The sequence below is a fragment of the Onychomys torridus genome, chromosome 1, assembly GCF_903995425.1.
Source record: "Onychomys torridus chromosome 1, mOncTor1.1, whole genome shotgun sequence".
Taxonomy (NCBI): Eukaryota; Metazoa; Chordata; class Mammalia; order Rodentia; family Cricetidae; genus Onychomys; species Onychomys torridus.
In genome coordinates this window covers 128,234,260-128,248,207 of record NC_050443.1, presented here as the reverse complement: position 1 = coordinate 128,248,207, position 13,948 = coordinate 128,234,260, and the positions used below count along the sequence as shown (strand labels likewise).

General features: G+C 47.5%; 3 protein-coding genes, 1 long non-coding RNA gene and 1 other non-coding gene across 6 annotated transcripts in view; 4 read left to right on the top strand and 1 right to left on the bottom strand.

The window, feature by feature from the left end:
* The window catches only part of LOC118594502 (solute carrier family 22 member 19-like), a 703,508-nt gene that overhangs the window by 295,930 nt on the left and 393,630 nt on the right, over positions 1-13,948 (top strand). The window lies entirely within an intron of this gene.
* Positions 324-7,031, bottom strand: Lbhd1 (LBH domain containing 1). The gene is made up of 6 exons (XM_036204574.1): positions 6,812-7,031; positions 6,582-6,741; positions 2,917-3,138; positions 1,038-1,162; positions 520-617; positions 324-426 (listed from the first exon to the last, which is right to left on the bottom strand). Exons 1-6 carry the CDS (start codon positions 6,959-6,961, stop codon positions 393-395), a joined length of 789 nt encoding a protein of 262 aa, XP_036060467.1. The 5' UTR covers positions 6,962-7,031; the 3' UTR covers positions 324-392.
* On the top strand, positions 1,431-1,898 carry LOC118594699. The gene is made up of 2 exons (XR_004946405.1): positions 1,431-1,528; positions 1,816-1,898. It is a non-coding gene; the product is annotated as an uncharacterized LOC118594699 (long non-coding RNA).
* Positions 1,591-1,739, top strand: LOC118576919. The gene has a single exon (XR_004944111.1). It is a non-coding gene; the product is annotated as a small nucleolar RNA SNORA57 (small nucleolar RNA).
* On the top strand, positions 9,117-9,758 carry LOC118594667 (ubiquinol-cytochrome-c reductase complex assembly factor 3). The gene is made up of 2 exons (XM_036204752.1): positions 9,117-9,329; positions 9,419-9,758. The coding sequence occupies exons 1-2, from the start codon at positions 9,210-9,212 to the stop codon at positions 9,572-9,574; spliced, it is 276 nt and encodes a 91-aa protein (XP_036060645.1). The 5' UTR covers positions 9,117-9,209; the 3' UTR covers positions 9,575-9,758.

The following is a 13,948-nucleotide window of genomic DNA, read 5'->3' as shown; positions in this document are numbered from 1 at the left end:
GTTTCTTAATGCATTGCTCAAGCACACTGTGTACCCTGCTTCTGAAATAGCACTCAAAGGCCTTTTTATCCGGCCCATTCCCATTCTTGCACTTATTCACGCATGGTAGTTAAAGCTCCAGGGCTTTATTACAAACGGAGCTGAAGGCTAGAGATGGCTGTCACCGGTCTCTTTCTGTGTCCTCTTCCCTCCAGGGGGAGGTCAGTGGGTCATTAAGGGGTGTCTGAGAGAGTGAAATATGGTAGTTATTTTCTCCAAAGTTCTCCCAATTCTTCGGGCTGCTGTTGAGAATCTTCTAATAGAAGAAGCAGAGACTTTAGCTCTCCTCTCCAAGATCCTCCATGTCTACATCCTGGGGAGCTTTTATCTTCTTTTGTCGTTTGGGCTGCGGCTCACTCGTCCTGGTTGACTTGGAAGGGGCTTCCACTGAACAAAGGGAAAAAAAAGAGGCAGCGTTTTAAGAACCCAGGTAAAATCAATCCAGACTCCCTTCATGGAACTTCTGTGCCCTACACATACCTTCCATGGCTGCTTTTTCTTTCTGGGCAAAGCGAATTTGCTGCAAGAGTTTCCTGCGCTTCTTCCCGGATAGTGTGATGTTGGCACGAGCACTGGACCTGAGGGACGGGTAGGAACAAAGATACCCAGGTTAATCTGAACAAACCTAACTACAAAAAGGATATTTGTCTCACAGAACTTGAATTTGTATCCAAAATTCTTGGTGTACCTTTGAGAAAATTAGACTGCTTATTTGCACTTATGTGTGCACTTCATTTCAAAAATCTAAATTCATGTAGATAACCATTAGAAGGGTGTAAGAGGCGACAATCTTCCTTAGCAGAATTGAAACCATAAACCCCTGTGAGCAACAGTATTGTGAGAGGCTGGTGGTTTGGGAACTACCACAACTGTCAACTAGTTTCTGCTTAAACGTGAGAGAAAAGAGAACGAGAAAATCGGAAAAATCTGAGCTGCACTGAAGCTTGGTAGGAAGGAAGCAGGAATGACCACTCGGAGGGGGCTAGTACCGTACTCACGCCCGCTTCTTGAGATGGTGCCTCGTGGTCAGCCCTTCGTCTATAACGGCCCCGACCACCTGGCGCTTCCGTCGCCGATCCCTGCTCAGCACCCTCCGGCGCTTGAACAACTTCTTCTTCAGCTCCTGAAGGAGAAAAAGACACGCATCCGAGTAAGGTTATGCACGCCCACTCGGGATCCCCGCGCCCAGCTACCCCCAGACACCACTGATCCTGTCCCGGGAGAGGAAAACGCTCCGGGAAGCCTGGGGAAGCAAAGGTTAGCTCCCAGAGTCACCGTCCGTGGACGATTGATCTTTCCTCCCGGAGGTCCCATAGCTGAACTCGGGGGTTCACACGTGGAGCCGCACTTCCGCTCCGATCGCAGGTTCCGCCAAGAGCAAAAGGCTCCGCCCCCGGCACCCGCGGACCAATCGCTGCTCGGGGGAAGGCTCCAGGCCTATATAAACGAGTTACGCGCTGGTACGGGTCTTTCGAAGGATCGTTTTCGCGTAAGTCTCTTTAAGTTATGGGCATTTGGGTGCTGCTGGGGTCTAGGCCTGACCTTGTAGACCCTCCTTTTCTTGGCGGGGATCGGGCGTACCATCCTGCTCCCCGTTATGTACGGAGGCAGAAGGAAAGGGCTCCGGCCCTCTCGGCGTTATGTCTTCGGTGCCTGCGGCCTCCCGTTCGCCGGTTCTATCCTCAGACGCCGGGACACCACTCCCTACGCAGAAATGTAGCCAGACCAAGGCAGTCCCCTCTCTGCCATAGTCACGCTCTTTTATTCTGATTTCAGGTCTGTGGATGACGCCCCGGGAGTGATGGCTAATGTTTTCCATCGCGGTTTATTGTTGAGCCAATAAAGTCAGTGAACCCTAAGAGCCTTGTGTGGGCTTCCTTTTTTTCCCGAGACTCGGAACTTGTTTATGTTGGGAGTGCGCGTGACAGTTCACTGAAGATTCTCTGGTCGATCTTGTGGGAGCTACGGATGGGAGTCTTTCTAGGGGGAATCTTAAACCTGTACTTCATCCTATGGTAAAAGATCCATCGTAATCATAGAACCAACCTGAGGTAACATACGTTCTTCCACCCCTAGCCACAGGCGCCCTGGCCAGTAGTCTGGCTGACTGAAGACTCTGAGAGGTTGAACTGCTGTAGGAAGCAGACTGTCCACTGTGGGTATTGGATGTGAGCTATGAGGTCTCAAGCCTGCGGATGTCCTAGGGGTAGATGGGTAGACTTAGTTCCTGTGGCGGGGCCCATATGAACAGCTTTATGCAAGGAGGCCGTGGCCAAACATACTGCTTCCTGCCTTCACTTTTTTTTTATTTCTGGTGGGGTGTGGGGGTCGGTCGAGACAAAGGTTTCTCTGAAATCCAGGCTGGCCTCCAATTCAGATCCGCCTGCCCCTACCTCCCAAGTGCTGGGATTAAAGACATCCTTGGAATCTGGGAGCCCTAGCATCCTCGGGTTTCCCATGTGTTCAGGAACACTGTTGTCAAGGGTTGTTTGCCTGAGGATCCTAGGACTCTAGGTTACCCTGATGTTGTACTGATCTGCTTGGAGTAAAAATTCAATGGCTGGACTGAGTGTAGGAGTTAGGCCTTTTAAGGGTATTATCCACTGTGCTTATTAAATCTCAAAGACATTTTCTTAACCCTACCATTTTCTGTTGGGCAAGGAGAGCTTTGCAATATGAATAGCTGGTAGTTGAGAATGGAATAACAGGGTTACACAATTTGTGCCCTAGTTGTTAAATCTGGAGTGTGAGGGTGATAGTGGGTTGTACATGTGTTGGAGCAGATATATTATCCAACTGCTGCATTAAATTGTATGTCCTGTGGCAAAATGGCTTTGAAAACAGTAACAAGTGAAATGGAGAAAGAACAATACTCACCCTCAAAGGTACTGGGAGGTGGGAAATGGGAATATTCCACAAATCTACTTCTGTAGATGCAGGACCCTGTTGGGTCCCAAAGAGGACAGGCGTTGGGAGTTTCTTGACCCTCTGTATCCTCAGGAATCCAGGAGGCATCCTCTTCTTGTTCATGCCCCCAGCCAAGTCCAGGGTTAAATGTTCTTAAAGGAGATGTGGGGTCCTGTGGTATCCAAGCCCAACCTGGGAGAAGAATTAGCCTATGACATTTTGAAATACTGTGTCTTATTTATTTTGAGACAAGGCTTCTCCATGTAGCCCTGGCTGGCCTGGAACTCACTATGTAACAAGTCAGCCTGGCTACCATTCCCAGCCCAGATAAATATTTTAAAGATTTGGTATGAGCATGAGGTCAGAAGAGGAAATCCAAGCCTTAGAAGCAGAGTTACATATGGCTGTGAACTACCACGTGAGTGCTGGGAACCAAACCTAAGTACTCCGCAGAAGTAACAAGTTCTTTAGAACTACTGAGCCAATTCTCCAGCCTCATTAATTTTTTGTGTAAGAGACAGTTTTGCTCTACCTTTAACCCCAGTACTGAGGTGGTGGAAGTAGTTGTCTATGAGATCCAGGCCCAGCTTGCTTGTGGGGACAGGGGCCAGGGTGGTAATTTGTGTGTCTGTATTTGTAGTCAATTGTGAATACAGGTGTGGAGGCCAGAGATCAATATCAGGTATCTTCCTCAATGGATAACTTTAGTTAGGTCAGGGTGTCTCTGAACCGAGAGCTCTTCAGCTAGTCTAGCTAGGTAGTTTACTCCAGGGATCTCAGCCTTTAGAGTGCTCTGTGACTGCAGGTGAGCTACTGTGCCCAGCTGGAATTTGTATGAATATTGGGGGTCTGAACTCAAGTCCTCATGCAGAGCAAGCACTACCCACAGAGCCACTCCAGCCCAGTTTCCTCATTTATAGAGGGAAATTGTCTTCCTATTGAGTTCTGAAAAACCAAAAGATAAAAATATTTAGCACAGTGACTTGTGCATAATGCTCAAAAATAACCCCAAAATATAACAACATATAGCGATCCATCTAAAATGTTAATTACCTCTAGACAGTTAGATATGGGGTAATATCATCTACCCTCCCCAGTAATGAACCATGTATTTTAAAATAGTACAAGTCCAGATTACCACTAGACAATTTAGCAAGGCCCAGGCCAAACAAGATAAACAATGACTCCAGTAATCAGGAAGCAAAAGAACAAAAAGTGCAGATCAGGGCTAGGGTGTAGCTCAGTGATAGATTACCTAACGTGCAAAAGCCTTGGTTTTGGGACCTGGTGAGACCAGGGCGAGTTTGACAGTGTTTAATCTCTAAGACTCACATAGTTGTCTTCTGATCTCCACAGGTATGCAGGGGACACATGCAGACACTACTCCTGAAATACACCTTCACACTTTTTTTTTTTTTTAATTTTTGAGATGGTTTCTCTGTGTAGCCCTGGCTGTCCTCGAACTGGCTCTGTAGACCAGGCTGGCCTCTAAATCACAGAGATCCTTCTGCCTCCCGAGTGCTGGGATTAAAGGTATGCACAGGGTCTCAATGTGTTGTTCTGGAACTCTGTGTGGATGGGGCTGGCCTCACAGAGATCTGTCTGTCTTTGCCTCTCCAATGCTAGAATTAAAGATATATGCCACCACTGCCCAGCAACACACACATTTTTTTTTTTTTAAAAATGCCTTGGGTTCTATCCCAACAGTACAAACAAAGGAAGTCAAAATCAAGCAAACAAATAATAGAAAGAGTGGCGCTCTGCCTGTAAGAAAACTGGCTGTTGGCTGGGTGGTGGTGGCCCAAGCCTTTAATCCCAGCACTTGGGAGGCAGAGCCAGGCGGATCTCTGTGAGTTCAAGGCCAGCCTGGTCTACAGAGCCAGATCCAAGACAGGCACCAAAACTACACAGAGAAACCCTGTCTCAATAAAAACAAAAGAAAAGAAAGGAAACTGCATGTCGCACTGGCAGTTTGAGTTTAGTCTCTAGAACCCACAGGTGAAATGAGAGAACTGGCCCCAGAGGTTGTCTTCTGACAATGTTCACACTATTGTGCAGGCGCATCACACTCACAAATACAAGTAAAGAGATAGTATTATTGTTGTTGTTTCATTCTTATTTTGGAGATATAGTCTCATTATGTAGACCAGGCTGGCCTGTAACTCACAGAAATCTGACTGCTTCCACCTCTGCCTCCACCACACCCAGCTATGCCTAAAAAAAAAATTTTTTTTTCTCCAAATCAGGGTTTCTCTGTGTGGCCCTGGCTGTCCTGTATCTGGCTCTGTAGACCAGGCTGGCCTTGAACTCACAGAGATCCACCTGCCTCTGCCTCCCGAGTGCTGGGATTAAAGGCATATACCACCACCACCCGGCTGCCTAAATTTTTTTTTAATTTATTACATATACAGCATATATGACAGCAGGCCAGAAGAGGGCACCAGATCTCATTACAGACGGTTGTGAGACACCATGTGGTTGCTGGGAATTGAACTCAGGACTTCTGAAAGAGCAGTCAGTGCTCTCAACCTCTAAGCCATCTCTCCAGTCCCCTAATTTTTTTTTTTAAAGATTTATTTATTCCTTCATTCATTTATTTATTTATTTTCGAGACAGGGTTTCTCTGTGTAGCTTTGGAGCCTCTCCTGGAGCTCACTCTGTAGCCCAGGCTGGCCTCAAACTCAGAAATCCGCCTGGCTCTGCCTCCTGAGTGCTGGGATTAAAGGCATGCACCACCACCGCCCGGTTTATTTATTTATTATGTGTACAGTGTTATGCCTGTATATATGCTTGTACACCTGAGGAGGGCACCAGATCTCATCATAGATGGTTGTGAGCCACCATATGGTTGCTGGGAATTGAGCTCAGGACTTCTGGAAAAGAAGCTAGTGCTCTTAGCCTCTGAGCCATCTCTCCAGCCCTAATTTTTTTTTTTTTTAAAGACATCACTCATTACAAGATCAGAACAGCCCTCTAAACCAGGCAGGGTACAAAGCCTGGGGCTCAGGCTTTTAATAATCTCAGGTACTCAGAGGCTGAAGCAAAAGGATTACCATGTGTTCAAGGCCAGCCTGGGTTACACAGTGAACTTCAGGTCAGTCTGAGTAGCAAAGTGAGACTGTCTCAAAGAAACTAATTAAAAATAAAAAGGACTGGCGATTCAGCTCAGCAGTAGAGAACCTCTCTAGGTCCATTCTTCAGTGTCTAAATAAAGGAACAAGCAAACAAACAATCCAGGCGTGGTGCTACAGGCTGGTAATCCCTCAATTTGGGAGGCCAAAGCAGGAAGATCTTCAGTTCAAGGTCAGTTTGGACTATAGAGTGAGACTTCTTTGAAAAACACAAACACAAAACACCAAAGCTGTCCCCTAATGTTCATCAATGGTATCAACTGTCTAGACTCTCACCTACTTACCATTGTGTGTGTGTGTGTGTGTGTGTGTGTGTGTGTGAGAGAGAGAGAGAGAGAGAGAGAGAGAGAGAGAGAGAGAGAGTGTGTTACTGGAACCCAGGGTCCTGTGTGTGCTATTATACACTTTAGCCCTAAGCTGCACCACACCACACCTCCTATTTCTAACATTCCTGGACACCTAGTTGACAATGACCTGAATGAATGAACAAGCCACCACCCTCACCTGGCTCTTCACTTTGGTCCTGGAAGAAAGCTTCTGCTTCCTCTTCTTCACCATCAGTGAGCAGCAGCAACTCCTCATGTGGCCACTGGTTGTCCTGGTCTTCCTCATTTCCCTCTGAGGCCTCTACCACAATAGAGGGCAGGCGGGGCTTCTGGGACACCTGCATAAATTCAGCAGGGGTGTTGGGCCCAATTTGAGGATGAGCCAGTCCCAGGACCAGCAGTACTCACCTGAGCATCCTGGTGACCTTCACATCTGCCGATCTCTTCTCTATTCTTTGAGAGAGGATTCGTCAACCGGGGACTTTCTGGATGCCATGAAGAGTCTTGGCTATCTCCAGACCGAGGTCCATCCTTGCTACTCCCTGGCACAAGGGCCATGATAGTGACCCTAGGAGTGCAGAGAGCTTGGATTCCAGGTCAAGTAACCCTGCTCGGTGCCCCACACAGACTATGCTTTAATCTTCTTTGGAGAGGGCTCCTTAATCACTGCTGAGGAAAGAACGCTGACATGCTGGGAGATTATGGGCCTTCCAAGGGAGGGGAGAAGCCAAAGAGGAGAGACAGGAGCTTTATTCTGTTTACTGCCTGAGACACTAGGGATAGCAGTCAAGGTAGGAGACAAGGGCGTCTGGATTATAGCCCTATAAATAAAGAGCGGGGATGGTAGTTTCCCTAACTCCTTGTTGACTGGTTTTCTCAAGTGGGCTTATTTATTTGTATGTTATTTAATGAATGTTTATGGGGCTTTTGCTATTTGACAGGAACCCTTTTTATTTATTTACCTTAAATGTATTTATTTTATAGGTATGGGTGTTCTGCCAGAAGAGGGCAATGGGTCTCTCAGGACAGGAGTTCCAGGACATGCTCCCACAGAGAAACCCTGTCTCAAGAAACAAAACAAAAAAAGCACAGGCAGGCAAAACTCTGGGACCTCAAGGCTAGCCTGGTCTACCCAGCAAATTCCAGGCCAATCAGGACTACAAAGTGAAATCCTAGAAGCCCTTTTTTTTGTCTTAAATTTTATATGCGTTGGTATTTTGTCCACATTCAGGTCTGCGTGAGGGTGTTGGATCCCCAGGAACTATAATTATACAGTTGTGAGCTGCCATATGGGTAGGTGCTGAGAATGAGTCCTCTGGAAGAGCAGTTTCTTTAAAAAGAAAGAAAGAAAAAAAAGAGGAGGAAGGAAGAAATGGTGATACTTAGCGTGTCTGACATCTGGTTTCAATCTCAAAACCTGAGAGGGGAAAAAAAAATCTATTTCCTTTTCTGTCCACTTGGCTTTGAATTTCTGTTTATGCTAACCTTTATCTGCTTTATTTGTTTGTTTTGAAACAAGGTCTATCAACGAAGCCTTGACTGGCCCCAACTCAGACTCTTCCAGATTCACCTTCCTTAAGTTCTGAGGTTTCCGGTGTTAGCCATTACACTGTGTAGTTAAAATACTGAGAACAGCCCTGTGTGGATCCGAAACTTCCAGGGGTTGAAAACTGGCAATGGTTTTTGTAGACCAGCCTGGCTTTGAACTCAGAGGGCCATCCTGGTATTAAAGGCATGCGCTACCACCACCCAACGAAAACTGGCAATTGAAAAATCCACAGCAATCATGCACTCTTTTTTTTTTTTTTGGTCGGAGCTGAGGACCAAACCCAGGGCATTGCGCTTGCTAGGCAAGCACTCTACCACTGAGCTAAATTCCCAGCCCCACAATCATGCACTCTTTGATGGCAATGGACCTTGGATCTAACTTTGTTTTTCATTATTTTATGTATATGAATGTTTTGCTTACATGTGTCTATGCACCATAGTGCGTGTCTGGTGCTCACGGAGACCAGTAGAGGGTGTCAATGTCCCATGGAACTGGAGGTGTGAGCCACTATCAGAGTGCTGGGTATTGAAGCTAGGTCGGCTGAGCCATCTCTTCAGGCGGCTCCAGCATTTAACACGCTCAATGTCCTTTGCTCAGTTATTAAGCCTCAGGTTGGGTGAGGTGAGGTGGTAGCGGCAGGCGGCTTCTTTGTGAGTTCAAAGCCAGCCTTGTACATAACGAGTTTCTACACAGGGAGTTCCAAGTCAGCTAGTGGAGCATCGTGAGACCCGTTTTTTTGTTTTGTTTTGTTTTGTTTTAGTTTTGTTTTTCGAGACAAGGTTTCTCTGTATAGCCCTGGATGTCCTGGAACTCGGTCTGTAGACCTGGCTGGTCTCAAATTCAAAGATCCGAATGTCTCTGCTTCCGGAGTGCTGGCATTATAAGCCTGCGCCACCATTGCCCGGCTTTTGTTGTTTCTTAAAATCTATGCTTTTCAAGAGTCAAGAGTCTGAGCCGGGTGGTGGTGGCGCACGCCTGTAATCCCAGCACTTGGGAGGCAGAGGCAGATGGATCTCTGTGAGTTCGAGGCCAGCCTGGTCTACAGAGCTAGTCCAGGACAGGATCAAAGCTGCAGAGAAACGTTTCTAGGGACCAACCCCTCTCTAGCCCAGCAGTTGCTCTATGGTTTTCGGTTTCGCCCCGCCCCGCCCCCCTTCCCAGGTCGCTCTAGCCCGCACAAGGAGCGGTGAGACGTCCTGGTTCCGCTCTAGGCTGCGGGAGGATGCGGAGGACGCCTCGTTGGTAATATGGTCGGCCATGGATAAGGTTCGTAAAACACTGGTGGCGGTTGCCGTGCTAGGCACGGGTGCTGGCGTGGGCTCCACTCTGTTTGCTCTTGTGGCCCCAGGAGAACTGCAGAAGCAGGCAATGCTGCAGGTAGAAACACCCTGGCTCCCCGAGGTGGGTGTGCGTGGGGAGAGGCCCCGTCTTCGACCCCGGGCTGCAAACATCCTTCTTGCCCATAGGAGATGCCGGAACGGGACCCGCAGCGCAGGAACGAAGCTGTTAGGACCAAGGAACTAGTGATGGCTACCCTGAAGAAAGCGGCGGCCACGGAGGAGAACGTGGCCTGGAGGAAGAACTGGACCGCAGCAGTCAGCGGTGGCAGCAGGTCAGCGTGACACCTGTGGGCGCCGGGACCTTCGAGACGTGGAGGCACGATTCAGGATAACACATGACTCTACCAGGCACAGGGAGCTGCGGTCTGTGAGCGCGTTTAACGTGCAAATCACGTGACAGGGCCGAGACCAGGGTCGGATGTGTAGAACCAGAGGATCTAATAAATAATCCAGTTCATCCGTTGAATTGACTCCGCAGCGGGATATCTAATACCTAGAGAGCTGTGAGGGTCCGCAAGGTGGGCGCGGAAGACCAGGGTAGCTGATTGCCACTCCCCCTGGAGAGTTCTATAGGTTTTCTGAATATTCCAAACAGGTCACATGATCTAAGATTGTTTCTGCAACTGGCGGTAAGACTTTGATTTTCCTTTTTTTTTTTTTTTAAGGACAGTGTGTTCATGTTTATTCACAAAGCTCAAAGCAGCCCCCTTAAGGACACCCGGAAGCTCTCTCCCACCCCAGCTCCTCCATGCTATTTCAGTTGATGTGACAGCAGGAACGTTCTGTTGCCTGGGCATCAGTTTAGGGCATGATGGCGGCGATGCTACTCCATAGAGCTGGGAAGTTGATACATGGCTTGTGGACCGAGGCCCCAGATGATACTGTAGTGGTTGCGGCCCCTCGGTGTTGGCCTGTGTACCCGCCTTGATGAGTACCCTGAAAAGCCGGTTGAAGCAGCCCTGGGGAGAAGCTCGGAGATCTGGTGCAGCAGCAGCTGTCTCAAATATCCAAGCTGGGGGCCAGGACCTTTTCCTTCCTATCTTCCTCCCCTGCAGCCTCCAATGCCCTGACCTGAATCCTCAATCACTGCCCTATTGGCTCAGGTTATGGGGGAGCACCTTGGAGCCTGCCCTGGGGTTGAAGTCTAGCGTTAGAAGGAAGGGCAAGCAGTGGCTGTTGGATCTTCCCCAGTGTGTATAGCTGGGGATAGTTTAGAGGGAGGCAGACAAGAGCCAGTGGGTGGGGGATGGTTGGGTGAAGATTGCCAACGGTGAGGCTCAGCGAGGGGGTAGCAGTGGAAGGTCAGGAATGGAGGAATGCGTAGGGTGTGCCCCAGTGGCGGTGGTAGAGTTGTGTGTATGTGCCCCAAGGTAAGACTTTTCTAAAGTCTGCTTTTGTGTGTCTGTGTGTGAATGAAAAATGAAAGTTTGGGTGTGACGCGTCCTTCGGAAAACCAGTTCTGTACTTCCACGCTGTCCGGCTTGCTAGCCAAGTGCTTTCACTGCTGAGCCATCTTACATATCCTAACTTTTTTTTGAGACAAGGTCTCATATATCCAAGGTTAGTCTGAAATCCGATATGTATTCTACTCTCAAGTGCTGTTGTTACAGTTGTGAGACCCCATGCCCAGCTTCGAGCCATATTCTTGAAATCAGAGCAGTCCTCTGCCTCCTCAGTGCTGGGATTAAAGGTATGTGCCACCATCGGCAGGCCTGGCTAAGGTCTGGTTAAGAGAAGCTGACTTGGTTACTCTCCAGCACAGCATGGTGACATACACCTGTAATCCCAGCACCCACGAGAGTAAGAAGATAGCAATTTCAAGACAAGCCTGGGCTAATACACAGAGACCACCTCAAAAAAAGAAAAAATTTGATCTAACAAACTACATGATATTTAAAACCTCTCTGAGCCGAGTGTGTCTTTGTAGCCCAGGCTAGCTTTAAATTTCAGGTAGTCACCATCTCACTTCTCAAATACTAGGACTACAGGCTTGAGCCACACTACTCCAAACTTCATTTGTATTCTATAACTTGCAATTTTCAGACAGTTGCAGCTGAAAAAATGTTTGGGGGCTAGAGATAGAACTCGATTGAATATTCAACTACACATACAGAAAACTGCAGGTCTGATAGCCCAGAACATACAAATATGGTGTGCTGGTAGTGCCAGCACTGAGGAAGTAGTAGAAGACCACAGGTAGGGCCCAGCATGGTGGCATACACCTTTAATCCTAGAACTTGGGAGGCAGAGGCCTGGTCTGCATAGCAAGTTCCAGCACAGCCAGGGCTGAGGGCTGAGACCCTGTCTTGAAAAACCAGTAGATAGACAGAGATAAGAAGCTCGAGGTGGTATTTAGATAGATAGATAGATACATAGATAAGTTCAAGGTAGTATTTGACTGCACAGCAGGTCCAAAGTCAGTGTGTGATACTTGAGTTTGTCTCAAAAACCTTATATTAGTTTATGTGGTGCAAACCCAGAGGTGAGTGAGTACTGGTGTTTGTTCTAGCTGCTGAATATGGTCAGCTCATACTTAACTCTGTATGTGTTTAAGGCATGGTCTCTATGTAACTTTGGCTGGCCTGGAACTCAGAGATCTGCCTGCCTCTGCCTCCTGTGTGCTAGGATTACTAAGGTTGTGCACCAACACAATACATGGTGGGTGTTCTGATGGCTGAGAATTGTGGTTTCTTCTCTGCACTCAGGAACAAGAGGAACAAGTCAGGGATTTGACAAAACACTAGGGCAAAGAGTTAAGAAGCTCCAGAACTCATCGGACAGTGGTGGGGTATGCCTTTAACCCCAGCACTTGGGAGGCAGAGCCAGGCGGATCTCTGAGTTCAAGGCCAGCCCGGTCTACAAAACTGCAGTGAGTTCCAGGATAGGCTCTAAAACTACACAGCGAAACCATGTCTCGAAAAACAAAAAACAGAGATAGAGAGAGAGAGAAGCTCCAGAACTCTTGAGCCAAGCAGAGCATGGAGACATACACCTTTAGTCCCAGCTCTCTAGAGGAGGAGGTAGGTAGATCTCTTGAGTTCTAGGACAGCTAGGGCTAGGAGAGAGAGGCCCTTTTTCAACAAAACTGCCTTGAACTAAGCTTCCTGATTGGGTGCACAAGTTCTTCCATATTTACTTCCAATATCAGTTTGGACAGTGGTCTTGCAATTTGCTGGCTCAGTGCTTTCCCAGCATGCATAAATCCCTGGGTGCAACCCCTGATACTATGGAAAAAACATAGTCTGTATGTGGTACTCAAAACACGGTTGTTTGAGACAGGGTTTCTCTATGTAGCTCTGGCCGTCCTGGAACTCACTCTGTAGACCAGGCTGGCCTTAACTCAGAGATCCACCTGCCTGTCTCCGGAGTGCTGGGATTAAAGGTGTGTACCACCACTGCCCAGCTTCTAATACAGTTTTTTTTTTTTTTTAAAGAATATTTTGCCGTGGTTGGGGATTTAGCTCAGTGGTAGAGCGCTTGCTTAGCAAGAGCAAGGCCCTGGGTTCGATCCTCAGCTCCAAAAAAAAAAAACAAAAAACTAGAGTTACAAGTGGTTATGAGGTAACATGTGCGTAGAGGGAATTAACTCAGGTCCTCTGAACCTATCTCTCTAGCCCTTCAAAACACTTTTTTTTTTTAAGATTTATTATGTATACAGTGTTCTGTCTGCACACATGCCCGAAGGCCAGAAGAGGGCACCAGATCTCATTGCAGATGGTTGTGAGCCTCCATATGGTTGCTGGGAATTGAACTCAGGACCTCTGGAAGAGCAGCCAGTGTTCTTATTCTTAATCTCTGAGCCATCTCTCCAGCACCCTCAAAACACTTTTTTAAGATTTATTTTTATGTGTATGTGTGAGTGCTTGTATGTATGTGCAGCATGTGCATACCTGGTACCCAGAGGGCAGAAGAGGGTATCAGATGCCCTGGAACTGTGAGCTACCTGATGTAAGCACTGGGAACCAAACTCTGGTCCTCTGTAAGAGCAGCAATTGTTCTTAACAGTTCGGCCATCTATCTAACCCCATGTATTCAACACATTTTACTGTTATCAGGAAAGCATCATGGCAGGATTATCACTTACTCTTTATTTTTTTCAAGGCAGGGTCTTGCTATGTTATCCCCGGCTTTCCTGAACTCACCTCAGTCCTCCTGTTTCCTAAGTGTTGGCATCACCACACCCAGTGATGATTTGTTTTTAATTTTTATGCTCATTGGTATTTTGCCTACATATGTCTGTGTGAGGATGTCAGAAGCTCTAGAACTGGAGTTATAGACAGGTGTGAGCTGCCATGTGGCTCTCAAAGGTCCTCTCGAAGAGCAGCTATGCTCTTAACCACCAAGCCATCTCTCCAGCCCATGATTTGATCTTAAGAGCAGAACACATACCATTCCATTTCTGTCACTCAACAATTCCTTTCAATGTCCGTGGACACGGTTTAAAAAAAAAAAAAAAAGTTACCCTACATTGGAGATGTTCTCTATGGCGGAGTGTGAGGTCATTCTGTAGCACCCCCAAAAGAAAAGCACCCCATAAGCCCACTACTTTATAGCCAGTGTTTACAGGGCATATATTATGTCAGGCACTGTGCTAAACTATGTAGGTATCTCATCATACAGGAGATAGATACTATTACAGGGTTTCTCTGTGTGATA

Excerpts from the sequence above, each read along its gene's own strand:
- Lbhd1 (XM_036204574.1), bottom strand. The coding sequence starts at position 6,961 with ATGGCCCTTGTGCCAGGGAGTAGCAAGGATGGACCTCGGTCTGGAGAT. Across the intron at positions 3,139-6,581 it reads GGACCAAAGTGAAGAGCCAG|GTTGGGCTTGGATACCACAG; the intron begins GTGAGGGTGGTG and ends TTCTTCTCCCAG. Across the intron at positions 1,163-2,916 it reads ACCTCCCAGTACCTTTGAGG|GAGCTGAAGAAGAAGTTGTT; the intron begins GTGAGTATTGTT and ends TTTCTCCTTCAG.
- LOC118594667 (XM_036204752.1), top strand. The coding sequence starts at position 9,210 with ATGGATAAGGTTCGTAAAACACTGGTGGCGGTTGCCGTGCTAGGCACG. Across the intron at positions 9,330-9,418 it reads AGAAGCAGGCAATGCTGCAG|GAGATGCCGGAACGGGACCC; the intron begins GTAGAAACACCC and ends TCTTGCCCATAG.